This window comes from Hippocampus guttulatus, chromosome 17 (genome assembly GCF_054856545.1).
Source record: "Hippocampus guttulatus isolate MCC_2025c chromosome 17, RoL_Hgut_1.0, whole genome shotgun sequence".
Lineage (NCBI taxonomy): Eukaryota > Metazoa > Chordata > Actinopteri > Syngnathiformes > Syngnathidae > Hippocampus > Hippocampus guttulatus.
Window position 1 is genome coordinate 7,170,138 of NC_141277.1, and position 22,532 is coordinate 7,192,669.

General features: G+C 47.6%; 1 protein-coding gene across 2 annotated transcripts; it reads right to left on the minus strand.

Moving 5' to 3' along the window:
- Positions 1 to 523: 523 nt before the first annotated feature.
- grk3 (G protein-coupled receptor kinase 3) lies at positions 524 to 21,856 on the minus strand. 2 transcript variants are annotated; one of them, XM_086134651.1, is made up of 22 exons: positions 20,241 to 21,856; positions 15,056 to 15,132; positions 10,740 to 10,813; positions 10,544 to 10,645; positions 10,282 to 10,356; positions 10,149 to 10,210; positions 10,012 to 10,063; positions 9,467 to 9,558; positions 9,124 to 9,223; positions 8,972 to 9,050; positions 8,418 to 8,548; positions 8,249 to 8,343; positions 7,302 to 7,409; positions 7,024 to 7,090; positions 5,804 to 5,904; positions 5,457 to 5,523; positions 5,303 to 5,398; positions 5,076 to 5,238; positions 4,661 to 4,797; positions 4,486 to 4,527; positions 3,729 to 3,842; positions 524 to 3,575 (listed from the first exon to the last, which is right to left on the minus strand). In XM_086134651.1, exons 1-22 carry the CDS (start codon positions 20,351 to 20,353, stop codon positions 3,411 to 3,413), a joined length of 2,112 nt encoding a protein of 703 aa, XP_085990777.1. In that variant the 5' UTR covers positions 20,354 to 21,856; the 3' UTR covers positions 524 to 3,410. The 2 variants fall into 2 exon arrangements, with proteins under 2 accessions (XP_085990777.1, XP_085990778.1); XM_086134652.1 differs by lacking the exon at positions 4,486 to 4,527.
- Positions 21,857 to 22,532: the final 676 nt, after the last annotated feature.

Consider the following 22,532-nt stretch of genomic DNA (forward strand, 5'->3'; position numbering starts at 1 on the left):
AGAGCACTTTGGATGGATGTGTGTGTGTGTGTGGTGGGGGGGGGGGCCTTCTGCTACAAACGTGAATGTGTCAACGATACAAAAAGTAACATTCTTCAATGTTCTAGGTTGTCATCATCTAGCTTGGACAAACATTCTATCACTGGAACGTATTTCCTATTTTTGAGGGGTCTCAAGCGGCACGGTTGGGTCGGAGGTTCACTTGAATGACAGCTGCAGCTGAACTGATCTGGAGGGGCTGCGGGAGTCTCACGGGAGGGCGGGGTCATCTGAGGCACCCTACTTCTCACATGCAAACATAAAAACAGGCATGTGATTGGTCATGAGCGATTACTTGATTGACAAAATGTTTCATAAATAAAAGATGAGATCCTAGGTGATGTCAAAACCTCACACAGAAGACATGAAACGAAACCGCTTGACAAATCAGGACTTGTTGGACACATAAACAGTATGACTCGAGACGACAGACTTGTTTGAGATCTGGACCTGGGACGTTCCTAATAAAAAGAGCAGAGGCGGCTTTTGTTTTGAAAGTCTTTATGTGCAAGATTGTTCACCACAAACATCTGAAAGAAAGAAAAAAATCACAATAAAATCCCCCAAATTTTCTCAGCTTTTTTTCCTACATATCTTTTAAATAAACCTAAAGCTTTCTTATACACATATATTTCTTTTTCTTTCATTTATTTAAGCTTGATTTTTATTTTTTTTTTGTCACTGTGCTCTTGTAGCGTCCGAACAGCGTGAACAGGAAATAGCGGATGGCAGCGGCGCCTGATTGGTCACAGTTTTGGTCCCCCCCCCTGGGCCGCCATCTTGTTGGCGCGACGGTACGTGCAAGGATTGCTGCTGGCTCCGCCCCCCTCCGTTTGGCACATTGAGTCGAGCACGTAGCGAGTTAGCACATGACGCTTAAAAAAAAAAAAAAGGTGCACGAACGCAAAATGAAAACGCTCCAAAAAAATTAAAAGACACCTTGAGGTGACGACATTTGACAAACCCGCCCCCTTCCCCGCGCGCCCCAGCACAAATAAAACAAGCTAGTGAACGCTAACCACGCTGTCTACTCGGGTTGCACTCACCGTCGCTTTGACTGATTTTGAATCAAGTAAAAACATTTATCCTGGATTGTTTCACAACACAAAAATGTGCTACCATATTGTGGAGACTCCCTAGTATGTTATACAGCTTTGATTTCATTCTAAAACATTCATTTTTGGAAAATTCTCAAATTATGTACTGGTATATCTTTCTAGTACTTGTGTTTTTTTTTAATCGTTCTAGAATGTTGCAAATCATTCTAGACTAATAGAAGTAGTTCATTTTGGAACATTTGACAACATACAATTTCATGGTTGGATTTTTTTTTTAAATGCTCAAAAATGTACGACAAAATTGCAGAACCTCATAGAAGATTCACAGATAAGGACTAGAATGACGGAGAACATTGCAGGATTTATGTGGATGCAACAAAGTAAGGTCCTCTCGGATTTTATAGGTCCTTTTAAGATCATACGACAATAATGTTGAGCGTTCGTTTTGGAAGATTGCAGGAGATCATAGCTCAGTCTAGAATGTCTGAACATTCTAGAGTGTAATAGTATATTTTGGAACATTCTCCGACACTCGACATCATGCTGGAATGTCTTAGAATGAAGAAAATGCACCAACATTTTACGACCTCTGGGCTGTTAGAAAGTGTTTTGGGATGTAAAATCTCGCCAATATAGGTCGTTGAAACGATTTCAAAACAGTCTAAAATGATCTCGTAGATCCTTCTAGAATGTCACTGACCATGACATTTCAAAACATACAATTTGGAATATTCTACGACATTGTAGCTTCTTTTAGAACGTTTCATCCTGACTTATTCATCTCGTACATTTTCAATCCATGTAGATCGAACTCCAAATTCATACAACACTCCTTCCAAATCTTTGGAGTCCGATTGAGGATGTTTTGGAACATTCTAGAACGTTTGACATCACTCTAGGATGTCGCCATACAGGTATTTTGGATCATTCTACCACACCGTACATCCCGGAATGTTTTAGAACATAGTGTGAGCTACAATATTGTAGAACATTCGAGAATGTTGCAGAACGTCCTTTTTGATTCAAATGATCAGAGCTGATCATCGAGTCTATCATGTAGCGAGTTAGCACATGACGCTCTGAGCTGATCATTTGAGTCAGGTGTGTCGGAGGAGGGAGACGGCGCTGGCTAGGAGCTCTCGAGGCCCGGAATTTGGACACCCTGCTCTGCAATAATCGCAGAAACTTGTAGATCCGCGAACTTACGCTGCGACCCTCCATTAACGTTGCTGAGCCCTCTCAATCCTTCAAGAGTGTTTTATAAGAGGCTAGTGGAATCGAGATCATTTTAGACTGCTAGTTCATTCACGAGGGCGCTCCAACATTGCAGACCCGTAAAGAAGGTTCATTATGGAACACTGGAATGCTCTATTACCTTGCAAAACCTCCAAAATCCCTCTATAATGTTGTGAAACATTCTAGCACATTCATTGGAGCATATTTGAGAACATGGCAAGACATTGTAGAGAATCCGACGCTCCTATCTGGAACTCTGCCATCGCTGTGGGGACCAACAAACTATTTTTTATTTATTTTTTCATTAGCTAGAATGCTAACGTGGCTAGCTCTGACCGCCACCAAGATAAGCTCCGCCTCATTCCAGAGCTCACTTCCTGTTTCCCGTGGAAGCGTCCAAAATGCCAACCTGAACCCCCCCCCCCCCCCGGTTCCCTCACAGTGTCTCAGTCCAAATGAGGCGCGCGGGGTTGCTACGGTGACTGAGGCCTACTTTGCGTCTCAGCCCCCCCCCCGTCTTTTCTTCTCTCTCCCCGTACAGATGTTGATGCAAACACTAAACACATATACATATATATATACATATAGATATATATATATGTATGTATACACACAACCCCCCCACACATGCAGGCCACCACCACCACCACCACTACCACCACAGTGTTTGCAGTTATTATATCAACAGGCTGCAGTGAAATCTCTTTCCCGGTTGGCTGAGCGGCAGCCAATCAGAGGTGAGTCCATTGACTTCCAGCTTCTTGCAGAGGAATGTTTGACCCGCCCCCTTGAGTAATCGTGCGCATTGGCACTTGATGCACTTGGAATACATGGAGTAAGGAGGGGCAAGGGGGCAGAGGGTGTGCGCAATGCCCCCTGGTCCTTGCTTGGATGGAGGGCGGGACAGTAGGGGCGGGTGGGGGGGGGGGGTGTTCATGCAAAGTTCTTCACATGCTGCTTCCGCTCCACGACTGGCGAGGTCCACGCGGTGTGAAAAATGAGGATTGGTCGTGACGTGTGTACGCGTGTGTGGGTGTATGAATGTGTTTGTCCGTGCGCGCACACACACATGTGCACTCACAGGCCATTGCTGTTGCGGTGCGTCAGGGGGGGCTTGGAGAGCTCCACCACGCCGCCGGTGCGACTCTTGCCGATGACCTTGGGTGCGCGCCGGAGTAACTTCTGAGCTTCGCTGAACGCCTCTGTCAGCTCCTTCTTCCACTGCACCAACTCGGGGTCGCTCTGCGGACAACATGTGAGTGTGTGTGTGTGAGTACAAATTCGCAAGTCTGTGCATACAAGTGTGTGTTTGTGTGCATTCATGTCTATGCATGTGGATTTGAGTGTGTGTGTGTGTGTGTGTGTGGTCCATTGGCATGTGACGATGCGTGTTACCTCGCACTGCAGCACAAACTGCTTCCCTCCTTTGATGCGCAGCAGAATGCACTTCTTGTCTTTAATCTGCGTTTCCTCCACCGAGACGATTTGCTCCATCGTCAGAAGGTTTTGCTGAGACGGCAAAAGTCACATGATCAGTCACGTGTTCACAAGTCGCCTCGCGCAAAGCATCACGGGGGAAAACGGGAGGCGCAGACGTGAGGCGGGCGACGGCAAGCCTAGCGACATGCTAACATTTCAGCCGCTTGACTGCAGCAGAAAGCTCCAGATGACGTCGCCGCACGCATACCTGTGACATCACACGGACTGCCGTTCAGGACTCGTGGATCCGTTTGCGCTTGGTTACTTGCAACTAGACACCTGGACCTGATAACTTGACACTACGATCCTAGACCACAGACCTGGGACTTCAGTGTCACTGAAGATTTGGGACGAGGCACCTTGACCTGAGGACTCGGGATAGGAGACTTGGGTCTCACTGAAGATTGGCTAACACTATAGTGTTGGGTCATAGGACTTTAGAACTTGGGTCTCACTGTAGATCTAGACCCACACTGGACACCTGGACCTGATGACTTAACACTACAGTCTTGGGACGAGCAGATCAGCCCTGTTATTGTTTTTCCCATGAGATGCGAGAAGTCAAACTCGGACTTTGAGGAGCTCAAAGGTGACACAACAGGCAGCTGTTTATCTAGCAGTAGCAGGGGGAGGAGAGGCAGGAGGCGGAGCCTACAACATAGCCGCCACTCACCGAGTCTTTGAGCTGCGTCAAGTGTTTCGCCAACCATGTTTCCTTTGCGTGTTTAACACACACACACACACACAGTGAGAGCGTTTCCACGCACACACAACAAGAGCCTTTACAGACACACGAAGACGGATATGACCCGGACGCATTTTGTCGAGCGGCGGCGGCGGCAACTGACCCGTGACTCGCCCTCTCCCCGCCACTCGACTCGGTTGGGGAAGAGGTAAAAGTAGCGCCGCTGCCACTGCGTGAGGAAGGGGTTCCCCAGCTTCAGCATGTAGCCATGCATGATGCAATCCTTGCCCAGGGCGTAGTCTGCACGACGACAACCACAAAAGTGACAAACGTGTGAGGTCATCACACCGTGACGACACCAGTGGAGGGAAAAGGAGGTTGAATGTCATGACAAAAATATCAATGCTCATTTCTTTTAGCCCTTCCATGGAGTTTCACATTAGATGTTAGCATCAAGCTAGCAAACGTTTTTCATGTTGGTGTTCCAATGAAATATACTATTTTAATCTTTATATTGTTATTGGTTTTATTTATTTCTTTTTAATGTGTGTCAGTTTGTGTTCAAGGTGGCTCCTGACCTTCCTCGTGGCCCAGTTGTTTGTTCTTGGCCCTCTTGCGGGCCTCATTTTTGTCCGTGTCCAAGTTCACGGCCCCATAGACGGTCTCGGCCACTTCTTGTTGCCAACGCTCGGAAATCACCAGCGGGAAGTTCTTGTACAGCTCCTGGTCGCTGTCCAGGAGCTGTTGACACAAACACACACTAAAGACTTGGACCGCAGCGCCGTGTGTGTGTGTGTGTGTTTACCTTGATGCCCTTGGTGTCCTCCTCGTCAAAGGAGCCGATGTCGAAGGCGTCGGCGGCGTTGACTTCACCTCTGGGCGGGATGAGCGGCGGCGAGTACTGCAGACACATTTCGGGTGAGCGGGCGCCGAGCGAGCCAAAGATGGCGGCCACGTACCTTCTGCAGGTAGACCTGCTGCCAGTCCATGCCCGTGAAGAAGGGATGCCCCTTGACCTCCACCGCTCTGATTGACATGTCACACAAGCGTGGGGTTACTCCGGGTGCGGCCAGGAGGGGGAGCGCTGGGCTCGCATGCGCAGCCGGCACTCAAACACCCCCCCCCCCACCCGCGGAAAAGAAAAGGCACAGATTCAAGCAAACATAAAACGCTTGCTGGTCGCCAATAGAGGGCCTGACAACGGCAGCTCGCTCCTGTTTGATCCTAACCCAGAAACCACCGAGATAACTTCAAACACGCGGGAGCTGATGTAAACCGGGTTTCATATGTGACACGCATGTGTTACCCTCGTCCCTGGCAGCCCAGCCTCTTGGAGACGTCGCGCTGCAGGAGCCCTTCCAGAAGTTCCTTCAGTTCCGCCGTGAACGAGTCGGGGAGCTCCACGTTCTGATCAAGACAAAGAGAAAAAAGATCGAGAAAGTATGAAGAGACAGAAGATGAAGGAGAAGTGGAAGACAAATATAAAGAGAAGACTGTCACGAATGTGATTCCATGATGGGAACTTTCAACATACCTGAGCGCCGTTAAGACAGCTATTTTTATTTAATCCCGCCCAAGCGGGAGGATTATCAACTGAATGCGATTACTCGTCTGGATGAAACGATTTGGCGTAATCAGATTTGTGCCAATGGCCAAAGATCAACCAGGTTGCGCAGAGGCACGCGTGAAAAGTTCACTCGCCACCCCTGCGTTCGGTTTAAGGGGCGGGGGGGGGAATAAATCGCAACAGGATCCTGACATGAAAATTGGTGGTCATGATCCTGGCCTACTGACAAAAAAAGTTGTCCAGGGAACACTTGCCCTGCTACTGCAAGAACATCACAATGGCGTCAAAAGACAACTGAGGACACCAGCAACAGTACACTGTTCTTGAAAAACAAAAGATCATCAAACACCACTTTTTAAATTTGAACCCCAAATTAACGCATTCACTCCCAAAGACGTATTCGGATGTCTTTTCAGATGCCACACATTTAATCCCAGCTCCATTTTCAGACCCTTTCAGACCCTTTTCAAGTACAGTCAATATAAAATGAAGAGCTGGGATTAAACGTCTGAAAAGACATCTAAATACGTCTTTGGGAGTGAATGAGTTATACAACAGGCCACAGCTCCAAATTGGCGGGACAGAAAATGCACAAATATGAATGGATAATGGCCGGCTGACTGGTTGCGTCAGAAAAACCTGCAAAAAAGAAATTCTTAGATCGGTGCTCTTCCAAAGTAAAAGCATCTGTTTGGAAAAGATCATTTGTCAGCTTTCATGATAATTGCACATTTATAGTTGAGAGGCTGAAATCAGAACGCTTCAACTTCTCTCAACGCTTGACCCTTGATCAAAATAGCTGCCAACATGAAATAAGATCATCAATCACTTGTGGATCAATTGCTGCACTTCAAAATGGATTCATTTTTATCCACCCCCACTTCCATTTCAAATGAATACTACATAAATGAAGTGAAATGGAAAGACCTGCGGCTTTTTGTTGTGCTGGTGCGTCTTACCATGGTCAGCGTCATCCTGTCAATCTCGTGTTTGTCTTTGGTCTTGTGCTGCCTGAACGGGCTGTGCCTGAAGGGGGAGACGCACAAAAACAGGCATCAACGTTGCACTCCCAACTGCTGCGCGTGGAGGTCCCAGACAGGAAGCCAGTCGAGCGACATGCTGCATATGATGGGACGGAGCTCAATGGAAAAACCTCAGACCGTTATTTATGGCGGTAGACGGGGGCCCAAACGAAAGGCGACGTTGTCAAACTTGTGCGAGGCAAATGCTGACTTACCCCCGAAGCAGCTTGAAGAGCATGCACCCCAGCGAGAACCAGTCGGCGCTGCTGTCGTACGCCGTCCCCTTCTGCAGAACCTCTGGGGCCATGTAGCCGTGGGTGCCCCTGAAAACACGCCAAGGCGCAACCTTACTTACGAGACGGCGCCACATTGTGAAACCACCTCGTACCACATCACACCAAAGGCAAAACCAGGCTGTACGGAGAGACGTCGATTGGCAACTTCCACAACTCACAAGGTCATTGAATTGGTGGGCAGTGCGCCCTCAAGTGGAGAGAAATCGCAACAACAAGTACCTCAACTGGAAAAAAAAAAAAAAAAAAAGCTGCAGCCAACGCATTTAGTTCCACAGGGCAGGCGGACTGGACCCCCAGACACTTGACACCCGCTTTGTAGGGCATTCTTTACTGAACCATGCCCTACTCATGGAAATTAGAGAGGCAACATCTGTAGAAACACTTACACGTACACTTGGGAGATTCATTTTGACACTCTGACATTGACTTAAACCACACCTTACTTTAATTTTTGACTTTACTTAAACCAAGCTCGTGTTTTGGCAAACCTCCTGACATCTGGCCTGTTTCTCTGCCGCTTCCTCCCACCCCCCTTCATCGATCAAAATAATATGATTGCCAATCACCAGCTGATTATGCTGACAATGAAATGCCCTCGTGTTCCCCATTGTAGAACGAATCACTCAAGTCAGGTCCATTTGTGTGACCCTTCACCCCAAAAGTCTCAAAGGGCTCCCAGCCACCACTTGTAAAATATTAGACACGTCACCTGATCTAACCTAAGCAAAAGTTCTCTCATCTAATCAAGCGCTTCCAATGTCTTTTGCTTGTCCAACTTGAGCGCGACAAGTTTTCCTCAGACCAAACCAATCAGAGGCCGGAAAAATGATGACATCTCACACTCGACTGCACCGGGCCATACTTACACGCTGGCGTGCGGTTTCTTCTTGGAGAAGTCGCAGGCGAGGCCCAGGTCAGAGATGCGAACGTGTCCGTGCTCGTCTAGCAGGATGTTGGCGGGCTGTGGGTGGGGGAGGCGGTGTCAACAGTGTTGGATAAACAGCGTTGGACGAACGTCCTAAGGGCACGACCGACCTTGAGGTCCCTGTAGACGACGAAGCGGTTGTGCATATGCTCCAGGCCCAGGATGATCTCGGCGGCATAGAAGCGCATTTCCTTCTCACTGAACACGCCGTGCTGAGACAGGTGGTAGTGCAGGTCGCCGCCTGACACACACGCATCCAAGTTTGACAACAAAGTGCAGTCGGGGTTAAAACAAAAACACGCGCTTTTGCGTTATTTCTAGTTCATGTTTCAATAATGACTCCATTTTGGAATACACATTTTTAAAATTGTAATATATAAAAATAGCACTTTTTATATATTATATAGTTTTTTACAACTATTTACAAAATATTAATTTACCAATTATGTTATACAAATTCAAAATAATGCTTTTCTTAATGCATATTTTTTACATGTTGATATTCACAATCAATATTATTTCATGAGATAATTTTTTTAAAAAAACTACATTTTGCTGCAAAATGACAAACAAATATGACCCAACTGTCAAAAAGTCTCAGCCAAAAAGTTTTTTATTCTAAATAAAGTTGCTGTGGTGTGATGGCTGCAGTTGCCGCGGTTACCATTCATGAGGTCCAATATGAAGCAGAGCTTGTCAGGCGTGTGGAAGGCATATGTCATGCACACGATGAATGGGCAATCCTGCCAAGATGTCACAGGTTAGCCCCGCCCGCGACCCGGTCCCCGGAACCCAACGCGGCTTAACCCCGCTCACCCCGGTGCTGACGAGCGAAAGCATGATCCTCTCGTTGAGCGCCAGCGTCTCGCCCTGCTTCATCTTGATGCGCTTCTTGTCCAGACACTTCATGGCGTACCTGTGGTGGGGGCGCACACGTACACGTCACAACGCGCACTCTATTGCCCACGCGCAGACACACAAACATGAGCACACATATGACAAATACACACATATGAACAGACACGTCACGTGCGCATGTGCACACGCAAACAAGAACGCAAATATCCATGGAGACGTGCTCAGTTGCGCAAATTCAACACATACAACAAACGTGAGGAGACAAACTTGCACACAAAGATGTACACATACACACGCTCACATCTTTCCCGTGTCAGCCTTCCTGCATCCGTAAACTTCGCCGAAGCCGCCGCGGCCGATAATGCGGTGGACGCTGAAGTCGTTCATCGTCAGCTGCACGCAAAGCACATAAAAACACTTCCCATTTGAGTTTCAGATTAAAAGCGTGGCACATGTCATTTTCATCCTGAAAAGGCTTTTATTGTGAAAGTTGTCAATTGACACGGCGGTCTTTATTTTTGGGACTGTGACTGACTAATTCAGAAATTCATGACATTTAATTCATATCTGCATTTTCTCCCCCTCTTTTACTTTGAAATTAAAAGCATCAGAGTTAACTTCGATCTTGGAAAACAAAAGTGTGGGTTAATTTTGTATCCATCAACTTCCCTCCCTCTTTTACTTTCAGATTCAAAGCATGTCATCCTCTTAAGTGAGCTTTAATTGTGAAAGGTCCCTGTCGATGCAGCAAGGGCTTATTCTCCAACTAAAAGCCTCCATCCAATGGTCGGTCCCGTTTGTCCTTTCTTGTGAAAACTTTCCAGGAAGTGAAGTTGCGCTACTCACGTGGATGTTGAGCTCGACATTTTTCCACTGGCAAAATCTTGTGAACTTGTCGCTGTGTGTGAGAGAGAGACGGAGGGGGCGGAGTCAGCGAAGCAGCGGCTAGCGCGGCTTATACGCTGACGCTGTTGCTCTCTCACCTCTCGATGAACTTGAGGAAGATCTTCCCTCGTAGGCTGTCGCAGATCTCCACGATGTAGGGCTGTCGGGGGACACACGTCAGTCGGCGAATTGGCGTAATGCAAATGTTGGAGGCTTGGAGGTGTGGGCTACCTGGAAGAGGGTTGGGGGCACCAGCTTCTTGGCCAGATGACTCTGGACATGGTCCACGGCTTTTTTGGAGAACGGCTGAAAGGAAACCAAGGCGCAAGCTGCTCAGTGCAGAGACAATAACAACGAGGGACACGTGGAAGAACCAGTCCAAGGGCCAGGACAGGGACCAATCCCAGCGTATGGGCCAGGACCAGGTTCAGGACCTGAACCAGGGCTACTGCTAGGACCCAGACCAGTGACTACAACTAGCAGTACAACTCACATGTGAACACGATAGCAGCTCCTTCATGATGTATCCGTCGTAGATCTGCCGACTGCGACTGAGTCTTTCCTCCTCCGAGTCCAGCTTTTCATAGTCTTTTATCTGTGAGCACAAGACAAGACCAGAACGGAGACAGGAAGTCAGCGTCAGGTCACTTCCTGCCCCAGTCTATAGCGCCAAGTAGTGAGCTACTAACTTCCTCGTAAAACTTGAGCTGCGGGACGGCCTCGTCGATCTCGTTCATGCAAAAGTCCTTGAAGAGGAGGAAGCCTGGCGACAGGTCAGATGACATCATCATTACGCGACACACATACTGTACTTCCAGTTCACTTAATGACAGCTGGCAGAAGACATTCTGATGAAGACGCTCCTACAATGAAACCACCAGACACACGCCAGCACACACACACACACTCACATAACCATGCAGACACACAAATAAAAACACACGTCTACGCACGCATCCAAATGCTGACACATATTTTAGGCTCAGAGGAAGAGAGGTCGAGAGGTCGTCTCCCAACCCAGGAGTTGCGGGTTTGATCCTTGGCCCTTAACCCCCAGCTGCTGCTGCGTCATCAGTAAGTGAATATAACGTCAGTGTGAAGTGCTGTGAATGCCTTAATAGGTAGAAATGCTCCTCACACAATCACACACATGTAGAAACACCAAAACAAACAAACCGCAACAACAAAGCTCAAACATGCGCGCATACACACACATCAAGAGCCCAAATAATTCTGCTTTTTGTTTTTACCAGCAAACACACACACACACACACACACACACACACACACACACACACACACACACACACACACACACACACGAATGAAAAAGAAAAGCCTGATTGATACTGTTGTTGAATAGGCACACACGTGTATAACAAAAGCCAACGGGAGATGGGCTGAGCAAAAGGGGCGGGGCTAATAAAAAGATCACACATTGCCGATCGAGATAGATTTGCTGTTGCCATGGCGACTGCCTCCATGGAGGTGGGGAGTGTGTGTGTGTGCGCGTGTGTTCGCGCGCGAAAGAGGAAACGACACGTTCGCTGGTGAGGCCGCAGTCACATGACGACACTCAAGGGCGCCGTCGCACTCAAAAGCGAATCTGAGAAGGAGGACGAGAAAAGCAAAGAAACACGATAGAGACGATGAAGAGGAGGGTGAGGAAGACTGACGTCGACAACCTCAACTTGGTGGATGCTGACGACGTTAGCTTTGTTGGTCCTTTCCAAATACAAGACCAAAAAGTGTTTCATTCCGGTAAATACTGACTTTTACTCCTGGGACACGCTCGGCATATTAGCGCTAGGAATGATTTTAATCGGCCTCGACTGATTCATCTGATATCAGCCCATTTAAAAAAATAAAAAAAAAACATCGCCAAGTATCGGCTTTCAAGGTCGCTACGTAACGGCTCCGCTGAGCGTTTCCGCTGAATGCAGTCAGCGCAGATCAGGCATGACGAGGGCCATGTGTCGCTGGAGGTGTGGCCAGTCGCACAGGTGCATCATGGGAATTACTTGAGAAAAAAAAAAAAACCTACACGGCCCCATTTCCCGCCTCTCTCCTTCCTTCTCAGCATGTTGGTTTATGGTCTATTTCCATCAATTTCATTTCCCCCAGTCGGCCAGCAAAGACACACGCGTACACGTTCTTCTGCTGCCGTCGCTGTGGCAACCGCAGTTGCCTGGCAACACACAACTCTCCATCATCCATTCCACAAGTCTGACAGATGGGGAGAGAGGACGCCAAGGCAGACTGAGAACAAGAACAACAAGAACCAGAGGATTTTTTTTGAGGAGTGGGCAGTTTAGAAAGAGGGTTCATCTACGAAGTGAACGAAAAGATGCGCTGCTGCAACATTCCCAAGGCAAGAAAATTCAGCTAACACGAAACACGAACACAATCAGGAAGAATTTTTTTTTTTAAATCATCATAAAAGACAAGCGTTGCCATACAAAAGTCCACTTAGCTTCATACGTCAACACAAATGGTGGGGAGAGAAGGCGTAACAATACTCTAAAGCGTATATTCTTTATCCTCGGCAAAAAACAAAAAACAAAGAAGCTGATCATTAGTACTACAGCTTACTGAGGAGTTGTGACCTCCTTCATGTGTAGCCATAGCCTTATGTCTGTACTATACTGCCCCCCGCTTGGAAATGGAAGCCGTTTCTCCTTTCTTTCGTCTTTCACTCCGCGTGCAATCATACCTGACAACCCTTGACACAGTCCAGCCGATCGCCAAAAGGCTTTTCTTCCCTGTCGCAACAACAAGGCACTCTACAGCAGCGGCGCAAGCGTAAAGCTCTGGTTCACACGCTGGATGTTATCTTGGACTTTGTTTTCCTTCCCTCGCTATGCTGCCATCTGTCCGTGATGTGTGCACATTCATGGTCGACAAAAGGGAGCACTGAAGTGGCCACGAAGGTCATGCCCACATGGTGACCGTTTCCCCCTACGCCATCCTCACTTCTCTAGTCGTTCTCTGTGTGACGCTGCTGACAAGTCACCAGTGGACTATCCAAAGGGAAGATGCATTTGTGGCATGTAGGCAAAGTAGCTAGCGAGCTAGCCAGCTAACTCCCATTGTTATTTAACAGGGAAGGACTTGTGCTCTAGCAGAAGTACGTCACGAGGTGTTGTTTTTAAATTTAAAAAAAAAACTGACAAAAGCCGCTGTCCTGTGAAAAACGAATGTCCATTTTTATCATTTAATTATTATTTTTTTTGTTAATGGCTCCCCGTGTTTCGGACACGTTTTTCACATGACAGCGACAATGCAAGAGTTGATCGACTGTATCCAAAGCTTCCCGTTCTCTTTCTCTGCAATTACATTCAAACATGAAAATTGGATTTCTCAACAGATTCTTTCTACATCTCTACCATACTTAAATCATTTGCGAATGTCCGTCGGGTGGACTGGAGAGAGGTTCCCCTGAACGTTTTTCGAGCCGCTAACGTGCACCTTTTTGTCGACATCCTGGTCATGTGCATAACCGCGGCCTGCAAAAAGTCAACTTCCTGTTTGCCGTTCTCGAGTGCTATGTGAACGTCAGGCGAGGGGGGCTTCAACAGGAAGCCGTCAGGCACCAGATCTCGAATATTAGGTGGCTCGCTTGCAGTTCGACAGGAAGTCGACCCGAGTAGATGCTTCAATACGACAAGCGTCAAGCGAAGAGCCGGCAGCAGACGCAGTAATCAAACAGTAAGTGGGGCAGACCGGCACGTGTGCAAAGACGGCATCCAGTCGGAGTGCATTATCCACACACACACACACCATATATATATTATATATAAATATCGTTACAGGAGCTTACAATAATATGAAATACCTTTTTTTTTTTTTTAAAGGAACATTAAGGCGTGCTGCGCTACTGTATTTTAATTTCGGTCATGATGATCAGAGCCTCAGTACATTTGAAAGGGCTTCCTAGTGTCAAACGTTTGAGACTTCAAACAGAGTCAGCTTCAACTTCCTGTTGTTACACTCATTACAGAAGCGGAAAAGAGTACACGCCTGCACACGCAGGCAATGAGAATCAAGGCCGTCTATTCCCGGAGGTTGGGGGGGGGCAATATGGAGGTTTGGAGGGCAACGAGAGAGTGAAGAACAAGAGTAAGTAACGCTTATGCCTCCCACCCGAGGGCCAGCTGTGGTCCCATGGCACACTTCCTGTGGCGGAAGGAAGCGCGTGGGGAGCCTCATCTTCCTCCAGGCTAACATTAGCATCCGGCCAGCGAGCGGACCGGCTCACGAAAGCCCTGCCTGGCATCCGCCGGCGCTTCATCTAGTTTTCTCATCACTTGATCCATCACCCCAAGATGTTGATTTCTGACACTTGCTATCAGTCAAAAGGTCAAAACTCTCTCCAAAGTCGTGTAGTTCCCTGACGAATGTTTTGAGGTGGTTTGAGGCAGGGGTGTCAAACAGATTTTGGTCACGGGCCACATTGTCGGTATGGTTTCCGTCAGGGGGCGGTTATGACTTTGAACCCATATACAGTAAATGTCTTCATGCCTGATGTTATCATTTTTACACAACAAATTGATGGATCACAAGTTATGATATTGTTTGCGGCCACCTGTTCTCGTCAGCTCTGTTCCTTGCGTCGACTAATCAGCTTCCTGCAGCCTCGTCTTTCTTTGGTTCTTGCCGTCGCTTTTGTCGGGTTATCGTTCCTCAAGTGTGGAATGTTTTTTGTTGATTTTGGAGGGGAGGGCGTTGTTGGTGAATTTAGTATTTTGATTCTTCCGTGTGCCACGTTTGTCTTTTTGATATATATATATATACTGTAGATATAGATATATATATATTTTTTTTTTTTTTGAGTGGGCCCCCCACCTTTTGGCTCAAGCTCCACTCGCACTTCTCTGCCAGTTGCAACGCACCAGAGGGACCTATGATGTCAAGTGCCAGTTTTGCGGCCAACAGTTTGCATCGACGCAACAGCAGGTGGCGCAATACTCGGGTGTCCTCAACCCTAACTTGCCGGTGTACTCACCAATCTTTTGGTTGAAGATCTTGTCGAAGGCGAGCTCGTCGCGCTCCTCCAGATATTTCTGCATCACGCTGCGTATGCTGAGGACAAACGGCAGGAAGCGTATTAGTCATCGGTGCCATGTTGCCACCCAGGAGAGATACACACCACCCCGGAGGAACAGGTGTTAATGAGGCAGCGGGAGGAATCAATTAGCACGTTAGCGCCACGCGGGACGCCGCCATGCGCTCTTGGCCAGCGCATCCGGACTTCACCTTTGGCGAGCGAGCTACTGTCCGTGGCACCCAGGCAGACACTCTCCCACCTCGATTGATATATATGTCCAGTGACAACACTTTTATTTATTTTACACAATGACCGCCAAATGGTGGTCGGGATGCTTTTGCTCCATTGGCCTCTTTCCTGCGTGTCCTCCCACAAAACATTTGTAAAACACATGACCGACTTTGCGTTGCTTTTGGGTTTTATGGTGTTTGCTCTAACTCAGGGGTGTCAAATATACGGCCCGTGGGCCGGAACCGGATCCCAAGGAGGTTCGATCCGGCCTGCGGGATCTTTTAAAAATGGGGGGGGGGGGGGGAAATGCATTTAAGACACAGAATGAATATTTTAAATAAAATGTAATTTGTGGATTATGGGGGCACACTGTTTTGATCACAGTAGAAGACAACATTGTTTTGATCGGGGAAGAAAACAGCAGTCTCAGTCTGTCACCGAGATAGACCCAACGCAGCAAATGATATGAAAGCGCCGATCAATGCTTCTTGAGACCAAAACAAAGGAAAAAGATGATGTTTAGGTGATTCATAGCACAGTATGGTATAATATTAATGGTTCGGGCCCACTTGACATTTACCGAGTCCGTATGTGGCCCACAATGTGAAATGAGTTTGACACCCCTGCTCTAACTGCTATTAAGTGTTTTAACCATCGTAGTTTTTATTGGATGTATGAAAAGTATTCGTGGTATCGCTATACGGTTTTGGTGAGCACTCAAAAGAGTGAAGAAACGCTAATAATTGTTTTATGATGTCCAAAGTTCACCCCTGGAGCAAATACTTGATCAGTTCCCAAGGCGAATGCTAAATGCTGCAAATGTTGTGTGTAAAGACTTACAAAAAAAAAAAAATCAATAAAAGTAACAATAAATCAATAAAATATTGCCCATCCTAACGAGCTTGTACACAATTTGATGAGCTGACGAAGTATCTTCTGGTTGTGTACCTCGACCCGCCCACAGACTTCCTCTTTACCACTCCCAGATTGTCGCCACGGCAACAGTCCGGCCCGGCAGTGCCCTTTGATTGACAGGCTGCCGAGCGGTCACGTGATGGGACGCGGCAGGCGAGCGGAAACTGAATAAACTGCCGCCTTTCTTCCTCTTTGCGTTTGTGCCAAGTCATGGCCTCTGCTCATCAACTCCCAACAGCTTTCCCCCCCCCCCCTCACCGCCCCCCTTGGTCATTTCAGGAAGTTCTCATGTCTTGTTGTTCATGTACAATAAAATGGTGGCTTCCCCTAAAGATGTTGAACGTAGGCAAACAGCGAGCGGGCTAGACTCGTGCTCGTCATAATAACAGCGAGAAGTGCTGAGCGCTAACAGCCCAAAGCCACCGAGTGCCGAGTTACCAGTCGCTGTGTAAACGCGGCGCGTCTTTCAATATTGACACGTTAAACACATTAAGCTTCCACGCTAACGCTTACGTCAAGGCAGCAAGTCACACGGGCTACTTTGCAATCACAAGAAATATTCCCAAAGGGACATCTTGAACTTTTTCGTATTCAACCACTTCTTGGTGGCGTTTGGCATCAACGGCCGCAAGCGTCAGAAAGGAAATCTCCTTTTCTGCGCATGATTGTGGTCAAAAGGCTTCAGTAATTTTCCAATTTATTGATTAAGCGATTTTTTTTCTTTACACGTTTCAATTTCCATCCCTTCACGGAGGACTAGAAAATTGGAGAATATTTACCGCCGAGAGGCTGAAATTCCAATAATTCGGATATGAAATTTAAAAAAAACGTCTCTAAACGATGACTCCGTTCATTAAAATAGGCGTCAATGAATGTGATCATCAAATAGCTGCTGAGGAATGCGATGATGTGCGATTTTAGATGAAAATAACCGGTGATTGATTTGAGAACAGATTAGCTGTTATCGCTTCATTGGTGCTTTCATGGAAATCGCTGAGAGGCGATAACACATTTGGTGGATTTTCGGACAATTTGAGTTTCGGATACACATCACATTTTTTTGCATTGTGATTTTTTTTTTTTTTTTTGGCAGAAGTGAAAAGTTCTTGTCTTTGTTGTGTGTGCATTTGAAAATAGGGAGATTTTTTTTCTCGTGCGTATAATAACTCGAATTTGCAAAGATGTGCATGTTGGCACGGTTTCGGACCACGTGAGCGGAATGACCTGGGTAAAGACGTCATGTGCGTGTGATGCAAGAGCAATTAGCATGTAGCGCGCCTCCTCAGACGCTTCTGGCATTGAAGGCCAAAGCGTCTGGAAGCCAATCGAGGTCGTCCTTCGGACAGCATGGGGTGCCGAGGGCCAACTTCCAAATTAAATGGCCAACCAATAATGGCATTTGAGAGGCTTTTATTTTGTTGTTTTTTTTTGGGTTTGTATACAGGTTCTGATTGGAAATGAGAAACGTATTTCAGTTGCTTTAGCTGCTGAAAGCAGGGACGGAGGAATGAAGGAAAGGACGCGCAGCGCGGCGTGCCGTGGCGAGGCAGGATTAACTTCAGCGCAGTCAGTCTCGGGGCGAGGTCGATTAGCGCGAGCCGAGCGGCTAATCCCTGTATCGCGTTTAGACAAACACGCCGGCGACCTGTCGCACGTTATTGGCTCAAAGTTATGTGCTGCGGCGTCTGAGTGCCAGCAACGCGAGCCACCGCTGGCGGGAGCTGGAAAGAAAGAAGGCATCCTGCGTTTCCATGACGACGAAAGATCCAAAAGACTTTTTTTTTTTTGGGTGACAAGAACATTACAAGGGTTTTGGGGTATTTTGAGGCCACCGAATCCGGAGCAAATCATCTTCCGCGTATAAAAAAATAAATAAACATAACAATTTTTAAAATCGAAGCAAAAATTCTGAAAATCCGACAATACTGTGTGCGCAAAAACATGTGACATCACAGAAAAAAAATGCTCCTTTTAGAATCATCAAAGAATCCTTTGTAAAGCGTCAAAAAGGGCCCGACCGACATGGAATTTTTGTGACTGATATCAATTTTTGGCAGGAAAAAAAACAACAATTATCATATAGACAATTAATTTCAAAATATATAGAATATATAAAATAATTACCCCCCCCCTCCACCTCAATGGCCCAATGCATTTCAATAGGGGTCAAGTAAATGTGGATTTTCCCTATTCGCAGGCCGGCCTGGTTCATATTCCCTGCCAGTAGCGGGGATCAACTGTAAAAATGACTTTACTTTTCGGTTCCCAGAATACATTGCGTCATGCAAAGCATTTGATGAATGAAATGACATTTGTGCGTTTGCGTTACCAATCGTTCAATGTGTTGTGTTTTTGTTTGATTGATGTTGATTTGGTTTTCCTAACAAACCCCGACTTGAGGTTGTGTGTCATTCAATGTCAATTCCTGACACAACTTGCATTGCTCATCGAACCGTCGCTTTTATGTTGAATGACAGCCCCATAGAACGAGCTGATCAACACATTGCATCACGTACATTTAAGGAGACAAGATCATGAGCAATAAAGTGCAATTGGTCAATGTTTGAAGGGCAGTAATTGAACTCGTGTCATCGCGCTTGAATCAATTTATTGTCAGAAAATAGCCAAAGCTCCAAAGAGTTGTCATTCGGAAGGATTGAATAAATGAATCATTTCTGAAATGATTCATCATATACCCCAGTAGAGAAGCTAAATTGAGCAAATCAATAGCACTCAAGCCAAGATGAATTCGGATCGCATGTTTTGTGCAAATCTCAAGTGAGAATTGCACTGTCTAGTGTAAACAAAGCAGAACACTGCCGATATTTGAAATGAAAACGCTCCAATTGGCTTTCGGGTGAGTTTTCTAGAACTTATTCAAATGACGGTGCTCGTGGTTGAATCGGCCCTTGGCCGAGACTATTCCATGATGAATCGGATGTCAAACATCAAAATGAACCATCAGCGCGCGAAATTAACAAATAACGTTGCTGATCGATTCTTGACGCATCGACAATAGTTCAGGTTCGGATTTTGCGCAATGTATTTCTCCAAACGTCTCGTCTGACAGGCTATCCTTCTATTTGCCGCGTCCGCTATTGCTGGTGAAATCATGCAAATTAATAGGGACTAATCAATTATATTACTGCAATGTATACTCCCCTCCTCACAGCTGATGTCTGCAGTGACTTCCTAATTCACTTCCGGGGGTAACAAAAATGTCATCGACATGCATTACTGACATCGGACAGCCTCAGACCGGCAGATTTTAGGTCACAACCCTTTCATGAACATATACAATTTAATCCCGATTAGTTTCTCAGTCTAAAATAATTGACCATTCCCTCCAATGATATTCGGTGTTTATTTGAACAAGAGAACATCAATACGGTAGTTCAAATTGACAAAAGAGGGACCAACGGGCATGTGTAAACAACATGCAAGAAGACACTTTGCACTTCACAAGGCCCATTTACCAAACGCTGGTTACAGCAGCAAGATTAAGGCGGCAAACGCAGCGCTTTTTTTTAATTTTCTGACTGCACTCTTATTTGAAACCTGTCCACGCCACTTCAGGTGCACAACTTATTGGACTGATGCTAACTTTACGATCGCGAGGTGGCTTTCGATGTGTGCTTTGTCACCGTTATATATAACAATTGTGGCTGTGTTCCCTCGTCTTCAAAGTGTTATTTTGTACAGGCAGCCGAGCCCACCGGGAAATCGCCAGATTACCCCCGGGCCTGTGTGCGTGTGTGGGTTGTCTTAATTTGTGTGTGAATGTGTGTACATGTACAGGTAGATGCCTGCATCCCACTGTGTTGATGCGTTTCTGTGATGTGCGTAAAGGTATTAATACAAGTGTGAAGGCGTGAGCATGCTCCCTCTTATTTAGTGTATGCGCCTTCATCGATAAAGCAAGGATGGCACCAAAACAATGAATATGCAAATGACCTTGCCACACAGGCCACGTGCACTGACGTGCTCATGCTCGTACCTGGGCTCTGGCAGGATGATCTTCTTGCTGGCTCTGGCGGCAGGAGTCGACTTGCTCTTCTCCATCGCCATCAAGTAGCTGACGTCGGCCAGCACGGCCTCCAGGTCCGCCATCTTCAGGCTTTCTCGCTCGCTCAGTCGTTCACAAACGCGGGACTCCTCCGACGCCAGATGGGACCAGCATCAGGGTGGAGGGCGGCTGCTGTTGCTGCTGCTGCTGGAGTGGACTGCGAATGTCCGCGGCCGCCTCACCGTGTCATGCTGGTGGCTGTCTTCAGCGAACCTTCAATTGGCGATCTTGTAATCCCATTAAGCGCCGTAAGGGATCCCCCCCCGGCTCAATGCTGCATGTGTCCCGTCCCCCCCCGAACCCCAGAAAACAAAATCCAGGCCGGCCGAGCGGGGAGCAGAGGGCGGCTGGCGGGGGGTTTTCACACGGCGCGCGTTTGCTCCGGCCGAGAAGCTGAAAATATCCGTCAGCTGCTGTTCCTTTCACCTTTAAAAGAAAGATTCTGGTCGCAAAGCAAATGTCTCCCAGCGAGCAAACACGAGCGAGAGAGCCTCGTTTGCATTCCACGCAATCCACAAACACTTACACACGGACGCACGCAAGCGTGCGCGCGCACACACACACACACACACACTCACGCACACACTCACACGCGCACGCACTCCTGCCCGCTAGCCTACGACGTCGCCTCCTCGGCCGTGAAACGAGCTCCCGTGAGCGGGTGAAGCGAAGGCTGCCTCCCGCCGCCTTGTCCTCTTATCGAGCTAACGTCAGGATGCTAAAATGCTAACTATGGTATGCTCGCTGCGCTCTTTAGCAAGCGGCTACCCAGGATGGTAAATGCTAACAACGGCGATGCTGGCTTAGCATTCGGATAGCCAGGATGCTAACGAGCCGTTGCCTCGACAGCGACGCGCAACTCAAGCTGTCAATAAAGTTTCGCACCGAAAAAAGCTCGCCGCTGAGCTAGCGCGCTAAGATAGCGGGCTAGCCGGCAGCTTGACGCGTGCCCCCCTCGAGGGGGGGAATCCGGCGGCTTCCCTCCTCGGAAAAACACAACAACCCGCGAGCGTCCGAAGCGATGTTAACGGGGTCCGAGAGTTTCCATGGCGGTTTACGGAGCTTCAGCGACAGCCGGTGCGGGGTGGCTGGAGGATCCGGGGAGGGGAGGGGGCGCGCGCGGCTGCCCGGCGGCACTTTGCTCGCTCAACTTTCCCTCCGCAAGGCAAATGGCGGAGGCGACAGAAAGAGCCAACGGGGAGACCACCGGGACTTTGGGTGGAAGCGACTCGGCACACAGGGGGGAGGTGCGGGGGTATGCGGGGAGTCGATCTTCGTGTTTCCGCCAGCTCCCCGCTACTCCTTTCGAGCTGCGGGCACCTCCGTACGGCGAGGAGACGGTTTGATGTCCGGAACACGGGGAGTCGGTTCTTTCCGTGGGCCTCAAGAAGCAGGCGCTGGTCGCTGTCCTTTTCTGGGAGCGGACATGTCACGGCAGTGCTGGCTGCGGCTGCTGTCCTCCGTGTTTTTGTCGATTTTCGCACGATAGCGTGGCGGCTGCTCTTGCCTCTGGTGGCCTCACTTCCTCCCACTGCGGCGGGAGAGGCCGACAAAACCCGGAGCGGCTTAGCTAATGGAGCTGGAGCTCGGCTCGTTTCGTTTCGTTTCGGCTGAAAACGCTTGAATGCAAATGCTTGGCGTGGGGTTGGTGGAGGGGTCATCAGACACACACGAGGTGAAGTTACTTTGATGACGAACAATTGCAATATAACAACAGTGACGTCATCTTAGAGCGTTTGTTTTTGCATCCAAACACTTTGGTACAGGTAAAAAAAAAGACACGGGTTCCTTGTTCCCTTCCCAATTTAAAGGTGAGTCATTCCAGTCGGAGGAACACTTCAACATTTTGCCACTCAGCAAAGTCAACACAGAAAGCTCAATATTGGAAACAGTTGTCAGTACAGCAAGAAGAAACAAATAAAACACAGGACAAACTAGTTTTCAGGCCCTCAAGGGAGCCTCGTTTTTATCTTATTTTTGTCTGGTTCTTGAATACATGAAGTTGGCAGCAAATAAACGATTTCCTGCTCACCAGTGTGGACGCTATACTGTATACGGGTTGTTGTGTTCCCTCGCATATTCCGTCGAGAGACAACAAAAGGAAACACAATTTAATATATTGAAATGGCAGTATAGCACATATGGAAAAAAAACTGTCATCCAGGCAACTTTTCATCGATTGTAACAACGCACTTTGTATGTCGAATGCCAAGTATATTTCAT

Excerpts from the sequence above, each read along its gene's own strand:
- grk3 (XM_086134651.1), bottom strand. The coding sequence starts at position 20,353 with ATGGCGGACCTGGAGGCCGTGCTGGCCGACGTCAGCTACTTGATGGCG. Across the intron at positions 9,559-10,011 it reads ATGTCGAGCTCAACATCCAC|CTGACGATGAACGACTTCAG; the intron begins GTGAGTAGCGCA and ends CTTTGCGTGCAG. Across the intron at positions 7,091-7,301 it reads CTCTTCAAGCTGCTTCGGGG|GCACAGCCCGTTCAGGCAGC; the intron begins GTAAGTCAGCAT and ends CTCCCCCTTCAG.